Source organism: Hyaena hyaena, unplaced genomic scaffold (assembly GCF_003009895.1).
Source record: "Hyaena hyaena isolate Hyena2069 unplaced genomic scaffold, ASM300989v1 scaffold_267, whole genome shotgun sequence".
Taxonomy (NCBI): Eukaryota; Metazoa; Chordata; class Mammalia; order Carnivora; family Hyaenidae; genus Hyaena; species Hyaena hyaena.
The window spans coordinates 1,954,404-1,969,227 of record NW_024080903.1 but is presented as its reverse complement, the minus strand read 5'-3'; the positions used below and the strand labels follow the sequence as shown (position 1 = coordinate 1,969,227).

Sequence of the window (14,824 nt, the reverse complement as noted above, 5' to 3'; positions counted from 1 at the left end):
GGTGCTCGAAACCCGCTTTGGGAATACCGGAAAGGAGTGGATCGGGGGTCCGAGTCGGGGGGACTGTCGTCCGAGGACCTACGGGGGTCTAACGGGATGCAAGGCCGTGCGGCCCGCTGGGAAGTGCGCAGCCCGAGCCCAGGGTTCCCATCCAGGGCCTGCCCTTGCCGGCTGCTGGGGTGCTCCGCTCGGCTGCGTTAGGGACGCCGCGGAACCCGCTGGAGGATGGGGCGCGAGCGGACGCGAAGCGCCCGCCGCGTTCTCCGTTAACGTGAGCGCTGTTCTTAAGGTTTTTCGCCCAGAAGAATATTGATCTGTATGATGGATTGTAACGTAAATACACGAAACAAGATTTTTTCCCCCATTTAATCTGCCTCATGTCACCCCACTGAATTATCCCGTTTAAGTCGCACTTCATTAGGAATGGGAAGGCCCTGGAGAGAGGCCAGGATGCTTTCGACCAAATTTTCCATCATCTGTCGCCTGGCTTGATGAGTAGCGCTTCCAACGTGAGGTGTCAGAGTGATGTTCTTCAACGTCAGTAAAGGGTGATCTCTGAAATGCAGATGCAACTATTCAGCATTGTTTGCTCTAATTTCAACTTCTGGGTGTCTGTCCCCACACTGAGAGGGAAGCTAAGTGTGGCCTTTTGGCACATTCTAAATTATACCTAGGTATGATCACCACTCTCATCTAACCGCACTGTGGGGAGCCCGGCATTTTTTGGGTGCAAAACATGTATCCTGACTACACTCAGGCCATAGCACACTATGGCACAACATACGTGGTGATTAAACAACACTGGTCCACAAAAGCAAAAAAGGCCTTTGGGATATGGGTGCTAGTCTAGACATCATGGGACAAGCTGAATGTGCCGTTAGTGAGTGGTGGCATTCAGAGGGAAAATATTTATGACCTAGAATTGGGTTAGAGAGAGTTGTCTCCCAGGAAGAAGGGAGAGGATGGGAGTCAGCCTGGGAAAACAAGGAAGTGTTAATGAAGTGGTCCAGCAGACTGAAATGATGGAAAACACTAAAAACCAGCATGATGAAAGGGCAGTCATGTGCCCAAAGAGGGCCTCTTGACTATTCTAATACAAAGGCCAAAATAGGCAGCAATAACCCTCTATCCTAGCTGAGGCTCGAGGGCACACCTCTGGGTCTTACGGACCCCAAAACCTGTGGAAGTTCTCTGGGGGGCACTTGTAATTTACATCAACACTTTGTCCTGTCCCCGGAATTGATCAAAATTTAAAGCCTATAATACAGTTAGACAGGACAAGAACTCTTCTGAAAAACACTTCTGTCCTCCTAACGGGAAGGAGGAGGGCCCTACTATATAACAGCCCGGCTTGGAAGCCAGTCTTCATATACAACTGAATTGAGACAGGGTGACTGGTTTTGTCTCAACTGACTTGGAACTCAGAAATAGCTGACTCATGGCCAATTGCAAGAACACCTGTCCATAATATGGGGTGTACAGGCAAGAGCCAACTCTGTTGAGAAAGCATAGCAAATACCTCTATAACTGTCACTTATTTGTTATATAATAAAACTGAGTTGTACCATGACAACTTTGCAATATGGTGTGTCACTGGCACTGTTAAGATTCAACCACCTCATGTAAATAAGTCACATGATAATCCTGATAAACTTAGAGATCTACCCCCCCACCCCCGTCCTGTATTTGCCTTGTGACTTGTTAATGAAGCTAATAAAAAGCTCATCTTAGCAGACTAGCCAACAGGTGAGCACTAGACTTCTAGGTTTCTAAGTTGACAACTGTCTAAAATGCTCAAGCTTCTTAGTTTACATTGAAAAATTTTTTGTTCTATGTTAGTGGTTCTCGAACATTTGGTTTTAGGACCTCTTTACACTCTTAAACTTGAGAGCCACAGAGAACATTTGTTTTTGTGGGTTGTATCTATCAACAGTTACTGTATTAGAGATTAAAACTAACAAAAAATTTAATACAACAACTAGAACCACACGTTTCGTTGTCAGAGTGATAACCACATGTCATCAGTCTCTGGAAAACTCCACTGTGCGCTATACTGAAACACAAGTGAAAAGGTAAATAACATCTTACAGTATTGTGAAAATAATTTTGACTTCACAGACCCCTTGAAAGCGTCTACAGAGCACATTTTGAGAACAGCTGCTCTAGATAAACTATTGCTTTTCTCCGAAATGTAAGTTCTATGGTCAATCTTGATAAACTTAGATATTAAAGTTTATTTGGTTGTATTATTATTATGTATTATAGTATTGTAATATATAGTATTATTTATAGTAATATATTGTATATAGTATAGTAATATTATAGTATTATTATTTTGTATTATTATTGTGTATTGTTATTGATTATTTGGTTGTAATAGCAAACATTCAGACAGTAATCTGTTTACTAGACAAATCAAAGCTGGAGGAATCAAACCTGGGAACTGCTAGCTTAATGAATGACAGCATCAAGATTCAAAATAAATGACAGAATCCAGACTGTAGCCCTAATAGGCTGGATCAATGGGTCAAAACACAGAAGCAAATGACATTAAGTAGAAATAAGTGTAAAATTCCACACAATGAACAACTGTGGGAATAATTTCAGTTTTTGCTGACTAAAAACGCAATGAACTAAGGGTGTAATGAGGCTGCTGATGCAACTTCTGAGCAAGTTTTCTGCGTGGTCAGACACAATGTGGACACTGTGCCCGGTTCCTGAGAGCACATTTTCAAAGGCCCTTTAAAACTGCAGTGCTAGAAGGCAACAATAATAATTGGGTGTCTGGAGATGCTGTACTTTAGGCTGTGATTGAAGGATGTTTAGGGGGGAATAAAAGCAAGATGAAACAGGGACTCCTGGGTGGCTCAGGTCTCCATCTCATGGTTTGTGGGTTTGAGCCCTGCATCGGGCTCTGTGCTGACAGCCTGGAGCCTGCTTCAGATTCTGTGTCTCCGTTTCTCTCTGTGCCTCCCCTCCCCTGCTCGCACTCTGTTTTTCTCAGAAATACATAAACGTCAGAAAAAATTTTTTAAGATGAAACATAGTGGTGGTCTTAAAATACATAAGGTTTGTAAAAGAGGAGAATGATCAGGGTCAGACTAGAGTCACCGGGTAAGGGGAGGGCTATTTTGGTTTGATATGAGCAGGGATATTCTGTACAGTCTCCATCCTTGGGGGCTGCTGCCTGAGAGCCTGGAGCTCCCCGTCCATGGAGGTGTTGAAACAGACGTCTGATGATCTGCAGGACAGGACAGGTCACCAGAGCCCTTCTCAGGCCCCTGCATGGCCAAGACTCTACTACAGGCCTGTGACAACGCATCTGCAAAAGCTCAAAGCAGCGACTGTTTTAGGACAGCCCTACATGGACCAGGAGGGTGACCCTTGGGGACCGCCCCACGTGCACCAGGAGGGACGTAGATTCTGTCCGGCTTTCTTACCTGGGTAGGGGCTCCGGGTGTGTCACGTCCAGTGCTGCTCCTTTAATAACCCCAGTCTGAAGAGCTTGCACCAAGGCATCCTGATCGACTAACAGACCTGAGCAACGAGACAATTCCTCTGCAGTCACTACCATTAGGAGTACATGGGAAAGGTGTCTTGGTCACATTAGCTACTATTCCAGACACATCCTGATCTTGTCAAAGGTCTGACAAAGAGCACGCGAGTGTCATTCTGTCGATTCGTCGTTAGACGTCGTGAGCCCACCACATGCCAGACAGTGCACTCAGCCCTTCACAGATGCTATCTCACCAAATCCTCCACTACCCTCACGAAGTCAACATTTGTTTTACACATGAGGAGATTGAGGCCTGTAGGTTACAAACTCACCCAAGGTCACACAGCTTCTGACATATCAACCCAGATCTGAGCCCAGGTTTGTTTGATCTCAAGCCTGGGCCTATCTCCCAAAACCACTGCAGAGTTCATGGCCCCCAGACAGATAGCTGTATGTACCAGACAGCTGTGTATACCAGACAGCTGTATACCAGACAGCTGTATACCAGACAGCTGTATATACCAGACAGCTGTATCCAGACAGCTGTATATATCAGACAGCTGTATACCAGACAGCTGTGTATACCAGACAGCTGTATACCAGACAGCTGTATACCAGACACCTATATACCAGACAGCTGTATACCAGACACTTATATACCAGACAGCTGTATACCAGACAGCTGTGTATACCAGACACCTGTATACCAGACAGCTGTGTATACCAGACACCTGTATACCAGACAGCTATATATACCAGATAGCTGTATACACCAGAATAGCTATATATGCCAGATAGCTGTATATACACATGAAAAAACTAAGCCACAAGCACTATCCGTAACTGTCACTTCAAATACAGAACAGCAGGTTATGTTTGAATAGAAGCTGAGAAGAAAGCCCTTTCCTTCAAGCAGAGCCCTGAAAGGGGCTCAAAGACCGAGGCTACCTCCTTTCTGCTGACCGAATGTGAGCAGCCGGGCTGCTGGCCGGGACACAGCCCTGGTATGCTGGTGCTGCTGTGGGAGAAGCCTAGGATTCTGGGATCGCTTCTCCAGAATCTTTAGTGTGCTCACCAGTCTCCGACATTCCTGAAAGTACTGGTCCTTCCTGCTCACCTAGATGGTCTGAATTTGCAGACAACTCTGAAGCATATTATCCCGGCCCCGTGAGGTTTCTGGTCTTCCAACAACTGTGTTAGAGTTCCTGGGCCCGGATCCAACGTGGGGTAGGGGTTCGCACACACAGAATCGGGTGGTTCTCGGGACACCTGCAGGGCCCCGCGGATTCTGACACTGTCCACCCAGGGGCAGCGTCAGATCCCGCGGAGTAAGGGCTCCGGCCTGTAAGATGCCCCCCACCCCCGACTTCGGACACCAGTCAGAAGTCCCGGGCTGTCACTTGTGCTCCTGACCAACTGGCTGCCCTCTGAGGTCCCAGCAATGTGCTGCAGCGGCTCACGGAGCTCAGGGGAACCAGTTCCTTAAAAGATACGACAGAGGCTAAGACCCAACCTCCAGAGGAAGAGATGCATAGGGATGGGTCTGGGGAGAGGCGGGGGGCTTCCGCGCCCTCTCCCGACAGCCAGTCTTCCCAGCCTCCGGTGTCCACAGTCGAGAAGCTTCTGAACTCGGCCCTTTGGGATTGTTATGGAGGCTTCTTTGGGTCGCCACGATCGATTACATCCTTGGCCATTGGCTGGTTCAGCCCCCAGACCCTCCCCTCTCCACGGAGGTCTGATCACCTGCTTGGCCGTCCTGGCAACAGCCCTGCCCTGGCGTGGGGTCCAGAGAGAAGTCTCCTTCATTAACACACGACACCTTTATCACTCTCTACACTTAGGAAATTGGGGGGTGGGGTGGAGAACCGGGAACTATGGATGAAAACCACAACTGACTGAATGACCAATTATGTACTTGTTACAAGTTACAGTATCTCACGTGACAAGCACTGCTCTCCTTGTTTTACAGACACACAGGTGGTCACATGTCCTCTGGCTCCCAACCCCACAACGGTGAGTGGCCTGGATGTCTGATGTCAGCACTGATCCTCTATTCTTTTTTTTTTTTTTCATTTTTAAAAAATGTTTTATTTATTTTTGAGAGAAAGACAGAGTATAAGCAGGGAGACAGGCAGAGAGAGGGAGACAAAGATTCCAAAGCAGGTTCCAGGCTCTGAGCTGTCAGCACAGAGCCCGACGTGGGGCGGGAACTCATCAACTATGAGACTATGACCTGTGCCAAAGTCAGAAGCTTGATCGACTGAGCCACCCAGGCATCCCTCTGATCCTCTATTCTTTATAAATGCCACACCAACCCACAATATTTGGTCTCAGCACAGGACCAACTATCTCTTGTCTGTAAACACAAAGCACTACATAAATGCCAAATAACCAAACTAATACTAAGTTATTTATTTTTTAAAGTGAAGGCTCAGAGACCACCTGGGTGGATCAGATGATTAAGGTCCAACTCTTGATTTAGGCTCAGGTCATGATTTTGCTGCTCCTGAGTTCAAGCCCCGAGTCAGGCTCTATGCTAACAGTGTGGAGCCTGTTTGAGATTCTCTCTCTGTCCCTCCCCTGCTTATGCTCTCTCTCTCTCTCTCTCTCTCTCAAAATAAATAAACTTAAAAAAAAAAAAAGTGAAGGGGTACCTGAGTGACTCAGTCGGGTAAGCGTCTGACTTGGTTTTGGCTCAGATTCATGAGTTCAAGCCCCATGCCAGACTTCACGCTGACAGTGCAGAGCCTGCTTGGGATTCTCTCTCTCCCTCTCTCTCTCTGCCCCTCCCCCACTCACTCTGTCTCTCTCTCTTTCAAAATAAATAAAAATTTAAAAAAAATTTTTTAAGTGAGGGCTCAGAAAATTTATCCCCATATATTTTGCTTCATTACACCTAGAAGACCAAACTGTGCTGCCTCTACCCCAAAGTAGATGCCCTAATTGGGCTGTGAAAACCCCATATTGTACTATTCTCATCTTTTTTGTTACTAATTTGAGGTTCGAAATGATGTGAAAACAAAACTCAGAAATATTTCTAAATGGAAACTTCCCTCGAGCTCATCACCCACCAGTGCTCACGGACTCTCTGGACCCCGCAGCTGCCCAGGAGAAAGAGGTGTCGGTCCAGCCGGGGTCGACCCGCAGCCCCACAGGCCTCCTCACAGAGCGGCGCAGGCAAGTACCTCGGCCGATGTTGATGAGAACGGCAGTGGACTTCATCAGACTCAGCTCCCTCTTCCCAATCAGCCTCTGGGTCTGGGGCGTCAGGCTCACGGCCAACAGCACAAAGTCCGATCGCTGAAGCAGGTCATCCAGACTCTCACAGAAAGTGGCCCCAACAGCCTCCTCCTCCTCTAACTTCCTATGAAGGGGACGAGGAAGGGGGACACGGACGGGGACAAGGAAGGAAAACCACCTTCTCGGTCAGGAATTCATCACGGCACCTCAGGAAGGAGTGTCCAGGGCCCCCCGCCCCGCCACGGAAACACGGGGGGCCCCTCGGGACCTCTGAGGCAAGGCCTTGGGGTCTGCAGAGCTGCACCCCACACCGAGGCTCCTTGAGGCTGGGAACTTCTCATCTGAGCCCCCAGAGACGGGTGCGAGCCTGATGTGAGTCCGACCCTCAGGGATGACAGGACACTACTGGCAAGAAGTGGGTCCCGCCCCAAGCAGGAGCATGGGTGTGTGCCTCTGCGACCACAGAACATTCCCGAATGCGGCAAACACACCACAAGCTGCAGAGAACAAAGGAGACAGGGGAGGGCCTGGGAACCCTGCCTATCAAGTGGAAGGCAAGGACCCCGGGCCCGCGGCAGACAGGGTTTGCTTAACCCCCGCCCTGGCCATCCCGAACAGCGGACTGTCCAACACAAATTCCAAGAGCCCGGAGGTCACAGCACCCCACCACTGCACGAATACGGGAAACAGAACACGTGTTTTGGTCAGGGGACAGCCTGGAGGAAGGACGGATATGTCGCCCACACCACACACCTTGTCCCGGAGAACCCTGGCCTCTGTGTCTGCGTGACCGTCACAGGGAAAGTCGTCACATCTACCCAAGCCCCTCCACTGCCCATGGTGCAAACAGTGATTGAAAAACGGGCACAGTTCTGACGCACAATCTCCCGGCTCACCACACACCCACGAACTGTTCCCAGCCAGAAATGTATTCCACGTGAGGGAAAACCACTAAAGGTTGTAAACAATGGCCATCATCCGGCTGGTTTGCAAGGAGGGTGGGAGGCTCGAGAGCAGATGTGCACAGCCTCTTAGGAGAATATGTATTTCAGGTGAGAAAGGATGGGGCCTGAGCCCAGTGGCATCGACGAGGTGAGAGAGAACAGCAGGTTTGAAGGCTGTTTGGAGACAGAATCAGTAAGACTGGGCGTCGGGCTGAGGGAGGAAGTTGACATTAAAGGAACCAAATTGCTCAGTAGGTATGGAAAGCTTCCTTGAAAAAAAAGCCACTTTAGAAATTAAAAAAACAAAAATACAGTTGTGAGTTAAAATCTCTTTTTTGGTGAAAATTTTCAATAAAAAAAAGTCACAGCCACATTCCTAGGTAATCATAAAAATACCACAATCCCTTTCTTGACCACCAATCGTGTTTTTTGGAGAGAAAGAGTAAGAGAGTCTTATGAAAAACAGAGGGTCACTACATCCAAGCCATATTGAAGGCAGTGATGGTACACATTCTGCTCGGTTAATTTCAAGTCCATTTTCCAAATGCTTACCTGCGTTTCCTATTGTGATAGAGAATCTTCATTTCGAATGCTTTGGCCCTCTGAGCAATCTTATAGCCAATGCTGCCCATGCCGATAATTCCCAGAGTGGCCCCTGTCACTTCTTGACCCATCCAGTTCATAGAAAAGTTCTCTGTATCTGGTGCAATAGCCAACCTATGACCTAAAATATACAAGGGACAGAGTGGGCAGTGCAGATGGCCCCAGACACAGAAAACCCACAGCCCTTACTGGGCCAGACTAATGAGTTAGAGGGTGCCTGTGGCAGACACAGACTCGTGCATCCCTGACAGAAGACAAGGGCTTCTGCAAGGGGTGAAGGAAGGGGACAAATGACAGTTTCCTCATAACAAAACCAGAGCACCCTGGGCAAAGCTTTGAAATACCAGCTTCTTTTACCTTACAGAGGATTTCTGGTTAAAACTTGTTGGTGTTGGTACGTTTGTGTGTGTGCATATGCTTGAACCTGCACCCAGAATCAGAACCAGAGCCTGGTGCCTGCTTCCTCTTTCCTCAAGCCCCTTCATCAAAGCTTCGTCTTCCTCTTTGCTCAGAGCTCCATCAGGAGGTTGGGGAGGAGGGGCAGTGCTAGCCTGGCTTTCCTGAAGATGCCCCCTGCGTGGAGAGGTCAGATTCTGCCGATTCGCTGGTGGGCCTTCACCCAAGAGTAGCATGCTGACTGACCAATGAATGACTCCAAGTGCCTTTCCATAGCGATGCTGAAATTACTGCCTGTTATGTGAACGAGTGGAATTTGGTGGGAGAGAAAATGGCCGACATGTGCTGGGGAGCTGGGCTCGGGCACCAAGTAGATGCAAACGACTGAAGGTGGCTCTAATTCCCTAGGGCAACAAAGGCCTGGAAGAACTCAAGGCCCATGAAAGACTTTTGTTTGAAGATAAAATCATGTTATCATCTGTGTTAAGTATCTGTCATCTGCTCTCTTTGGAAAACCAGCATCTCCAAGGACTGTTTACCTTCCACGACTCTGCGAGCTGCGGCCAGCAGTAAGGCCATTGCCATGTCTGCTGTGGGGCTGGAAACGGCCTGCGGTGTGTTGGCCACCTTCACACCAAAGCTGGCAACGAGCTTCAGGTCCAGGTGATCTAGACCTGCCCCTGCACTGGCAATGATCTTCAAGGAGGGCAGACTCTGTAGGAGCTCGTGGGTAACAGGTGGCTTCCCGCCCCAGATATATACAGCTTGGATCTTTGGACCCAATTGTGTGTTACTTTCCAAAAATTCTTGCATCGTAATGACATTAAAGTGTTTCTGCAGATCTCCAATGTGATCTTCACATATACCATGAGGTCCTTCCAATCCAGACACCAAAATGCCAGGTAAGTCCTGATCCCCCATGGCCTGCCGGAAGACAAGCACAAATCTGTCAAAGACTGTCTTTAAGAGACAATCGATGTGCTCAATATGCTCGTCTGTTGCTCTTCTAAGGTTCTGAGCACCCAGTTTCCAAGTTCCCCCACCCAGAACTCCAAGCAGTTCTCAGGATCCCAGCAGTGTGTCCCAGAATTCAATTCAGTTCTGACACCATCTACCCAGAGACACCATCAGATCCTACAGGTTGAGGACCCCGTCCTGTAAGATGCCCCCCCGCCCCCCTCTCCGACTCTAGTCACAGGTACCTGTGCCCTGACCACCTGGCTGCAGGTGGGTGCTTCCAAGGCTTCCTCCTTCGATGCTGTGAACTTGCTGGAGCGGCTCACAGATCTCAGAGGAACGCTTACGTCCGCTTCCCGGTTCCTTCACAGATACAAGGATGTGAATCAGCGCGCAGACGGAAGAGACCGACAGGGCGAGGTGCCGAGCAGTCGGGTTTCCGTCCTAACGGAGCTCGGGGCCCGGCTCACCGGCACACGGAGAGTTCTGGCCCCTCGGTGTGGAAGGTCTCCGGAAAGGCCCGAAAGGCTGGCCTCGTGGGTTTTTACGGAGGCTTCTTTGCGTAGCCGCGACTGATTAGCCCCCAGACCCTCCCCTCCCCACAGAGGTCGGGCTGGGGCCGGCAGCTCCAACCCTCTGATCACCGGCTTGGTGGCCCTGGCCACAGCCGCGCCCTGGCGTGGGGTCCAGAAGTCTCCTTCATTAACACATCTGGTGTCCTTCCTGGCCCTGAGGTGCTCCCAGGGACTGTGGATGAAGACCAGACATATCTGAGAAGCATTTTCGTCCTCTGAACAATGAAATATCTATTTCTCATAAATCATTATATTGTAGTTACTGTTTAGATTTTCCAAATTACATCAACACTGGAATTCATTTTACTTCCCAGACAAGTCCATAAAAAGCCTGAAGGGCAAAAGGTCCACTTAGCAATGTCTCCATCACACCGCTTTCCTCCGTCTCCTGCCTGAGTCTTTATTTTCGCCCTTCAGCTGTGATGGCCGCCTCTCGGGTGGCCTCCAAGGCCCCCCTCCTGTTAGCCGTGGCTCTGTGGGGCCCTAACCCTGCTGCTTCTAGTGAAGAGAATATGGCAGAAGCCATGGGAGATGACAGCTTGGGCTCCCTTCCTCCCTCTCCTGGGGGCACCCAGGGCCGGGCTGGGAGACGTCCTTGTGCAGGGGCCCCTGTGAGTGAGCTTGGAAGCTGATCAGAGGAGGCCTGACAGCAGCCTGGCGAGCCCTGAGGTGACCGCAGCCCTGGCCAACCCTCGATTACAGTTTCGTACGATCCTGGGCAAGCCCCTCCTGGGTTCCTGACCCCAAACCTGGGAGGTCATAGAGTTTGTTTTTACAGCCACTGGAATTTAGGGTAATTTGTTATGTATGCAGCGCTAACAAATAAAATTGACCATTTTTTACTGTGGAAGTAAAAGATTCATGTTATTGTCTGCCAAATGGATTAAATAAGGTTTTATGTTCCTTGTTCCTAACTAAAGATATTTTTAACATTCTATGACTTAACTCCAAGAAGTAAACAGTAGGATTTGGTTGTAAATGAGCTGGGCTTTCGGTTCAGACCGACCGCTCTGCTGGGCTGGCCTTCTCTCTCAAGCTCACTTTCCTCAGACGTGAAAGGACAACGCAGCCCGTGGCACAGCCTTGTCGGCTCGGCCAGAGAGAGCACGCGGGGCCTGGGGACCCGACTGAGGGCCTCCAGTGAGCGCGAGTTACTACCGTTTCAACCCAGCAACAATTTAGACCTTTGCCCAAGTCTCTAAAAATGAACAAAACTACACCGAAGAGACTAAATTCATAAAACACAGTAAAATTTCTTAAAATTCCATTTCCTTATGCCTCTTCCTCCCTTAATATTTGACAGGTGGGTCCCATAGCTCCCAAATCATTCTCTCTCCCCGAAGTGCCAGCCTTGCCTCCCCCCAGCACCAGCTGGCTTTTACCTTCTCTCCAACCCCTTTCAAAGCCCATTGTGGCCCCTCCGCCCCTGCTCCCTGCTCTATCCATGAGCATCAAACCAGAATCGTCTGTTCTCCGTCCCCCTACACGCCATTGGCCCAGATTCTGCACAGAAAAGGCTCAGAAAACAGGCTGAAAAGAGCCACGGTCAGCCCTCTCCTTTCTCACCAGGTAGGAGATTCTGGATTTGATGCAAATGACCTAATCAGCAGTGGACTAGATAAAGAGACCTGAAAGGTTAAGATATGCCAAAGGATTTACAGATTCCTAATGTTTGCTGGTTCAGCAAAGCACCATTTGCCCCTTTAATCTGAGGCTCTCCAGTCACCAGGTATCAGCGAGCCCAACAAAACTTGAAAACCAACATTCGCAACGCATTTCCGCAAAAGCAGGTGAAAGACGTGGCCCGTCAGGGCTTGCTAATTCAGACAAAAAATTGAATTCGTGTAAGGGAGTAACTGATGAGCTAAAATCTGGTGTGGGTATATAAAACTTATCTACTTAATGCTTAATCTGCCATTGCCTAGACCTCAGAAAAATAGTAAATATTTGTCCACACTGACCTTTAGACTCTGGCAGAGACCCCGAGGCTGCCTAAGTCCTCTCCCCAGGAGGCAGGTATAAACAATAATGCTGGATTTTCCCTGCTAAATCTTATTATTATTATTTTTTTTATTTTTAGGAGAGAGAGTGAGAGAGCAAGCACACAGGAGAGTGGGAGAAGAGGGGCAGAAGAAGAGAGAGGAAGGGAGAGAGAATCCCAAGCTGGCACAGGGCTCCATCCAACAGCCCTGGGATTGTGACCGAAGCAAAACCAAGAGTTGGAAGCTCAACTGACTTAGCCACCCAGGCGCCACTCTTTTTTCCTTTTTCAATTGTTTTTTATTTTTTTAGGTAATTTTTAAAAACATTTTTTATTTATTTCTGAGAGAGAGAGAGATAGCATGAGCAGGGGAGGGTCAGAGAGAGAGGGAGACACAGAATCTGAAACAGGCTCCAGGCTCTGAGCTGGCAGTCAGCACAGAGCCCGACGTGGGGCTCGAACCCACGAACTGCGAGATCATGGCCTAAGCGAAAGTCAGACGCTTAACCACTGAGCAAACCAGGCGCCCCCTTAATTGTTTTTAATGTTTATTCATTTTTGAGACACAGAGCATGCCCCTTCATTTGGGAGGGGCAGCGAGAGAGGGAGACAAAATCTGAAGCAGGCTCCAGGCTCTGAGCTGTCAGCGCAGAGTCTGATGCGGGACTTGAACCCACGAACCATGAAATTGTGACCTAAGCCCAAGTCAGACTGAGCCACCCAGGTGCCCCCCCCCCAGCTTTTTAAAATGTTTATTTATTTAAATAATCTCATGTGGGGCTTGGACTCATGATCCCTGAGATCAAGCGTCCCGCATTTTTCCGATTGAGCTAGCCAGGCGGCCCCTTCCTTGCTAAATCTTTAAGAACGGGCAATGCAGGTCTGGATGGGTATTAGAATTCTACTTGGCCCACCTGTTCCATGTCAGGACCAAGGTCACAGTTACAACCATTCACAGGCGTTTGATCCTATCTCCCGCCCAGGTGACATCCCAGGGGCCCAGTTACCTTTTAAAAAGACCCTGGGGGTGCCTCGCGGACTCAGTCCGTAGAGAGCACAAGACTCTTGATCTCAGGTCCTCAGTTCAAGCTCCACGCTGGGCATAGAGACTACTTAAAGAAACAAAATAAAAAGATACAAAGACTCTAGCTTCCCGAGGGAGCACTTACTTGACAGTGAACGCCGAAGGTCAAGGGGCGCAGCAGCCGGCTCTAGCCCGTCCCTCCTCCCAGCTTCACCTTCTGCTGGCTCCGCCTTGAGTTCACAGGCCCCGCCCTGAACCCGCCCTTCACTTAGCCCCCAGGAAGCCAGACCCACCCCTGAGGCTCCCTGGCCTGCTTGTGGGCAGCAAAAAATGGCTTTTTTAGGAGGAATTGCAATTGAAGACAAGCAAGCCATAGGCTAGTCCAACAAAGGAGAAGGTTGAAGGGGTTGTTTAGAACCAAAGTTCATTACAGAAAAGCAAGTGTGCGGTTTCCCGTTGGTTGAGTTGCAGTAAAATCAGGTATCATGTAGGAGATGCAAAGCACACTTTTTCCTGCTGGGGTCTATACCTGATGATTCTTCGTGTTGACATTGTTCTGTTGGGGTCTGTAATTGACAATTCTTCCTGTAATTGACCTCTGGTCGTAGGGCAGGAGAGCACCCCCTTCTGGGCTCCTCCAAGAGTTTAGTGACATCTCCCTTTATTAATTTTCACATTACCTAGTCAAAAATACTATCATGTGGGGGAAATGTCTGGTCTAATTATGGTTTTTGAGAATAGACTAAGTGGTACTACTAAGAACAGATAACGGGTCACTTAAAGTTACCTCTTTAGGAAATGCTGTTTCATCCAGTGTCCTGGCTTCACGTGCTGCCTCTACTGTGATGGTTCTTAAGTTTTTACCTCCAGCCCAGATCCCTCTCTCACAGACCTCTGGAAGCCTAACTCTCCTTTCCTCACGTACCCCCTTTGCAACCCTTTCCCCCCATACATGGCAGCCTAGGTGGTTGAAAAATACATAAACCTAATATGTTCACCTCCAGCTAAAGCCCCTCGGCAGCTCTGCTTGCTCATATGACAGTCCAAAATCCTGAGCACAGCCTGAGAGGCCCCATTACCTGGCTTGCCCACTTACAAAACCCTTGTGTGTTCCTATCATTTCAGCTGCATATTTTCTGCCGGTCACCCCTAAGTGCCAGGCTTCAGGCGCCAGACTTGTTCCCCAGGTGTCTGGGTCCAAACCCAGCCTTTCCCTTAGTCCTCATTCATGTTACAGGTCCCCACTTCACTATCATGTCCTAGGGAAAGCCTTTCCTGAACCCCTACTAAACGTTCTCACAATACCCTGGACTCTCCACCACGGGATCCAAACTGTACACATGATTTTCTGGGAAGGTCAGGCCTTCTAGACTGCACTCTGTGAGGCGAGGAGCCTGGTCATGTTTTTGCTGTATTTCAGGTGTTCCATATCCTGTCTGGCATACATACATGCTCAATAAAGATTCGCTGAATGAAGAATAAATGAAATGCAAATAAAGGAAGGAGAGCTTCCCCAAACAGAACTCTCTGGAAAGTATAGACTGAAAGAGGACATTGAGTTTTACTATTTCTTTTATTTTTTAAATTTTTAAATGTTTGTTTATTTTT

General features: G+C 48.8%; 1 protein-coding gene across 1 annotated transcript; it reads right to left on the bottom strand.

The window, feature by feature from the left end:
• Window positions 1-359: 359 nt before the first annotated feature.
• On the bottom strand, window positions 360-9,983 carry LOC120240939 (probable 2-ketogluconate reductase). The gene is made up of 6 exons (XM_039245820.1): window positions 9,882-9,983; window positions 9,219-9,603; window positions 8,233-8,404; window positions 6,682-6,860; window positions 3,441-3,537; window positions 360-555 (listed from the first exon to the last, which is right to left on the bottom strand). Exons 2-6 carry the CDS (start codon window positions 9,598-9,600, stop codon window positions 381-383), a joined length of 1,005 nt encoding a protein of 334 aa, XP_039101751.1. The 5' UTR covers window positions 9,601-9,603; window positions 9,882-9,983; the 3' UTR covers window positions 360-380.
• Window positions 9,984-14,824: the final 4,841 nt, after the last annotated feature.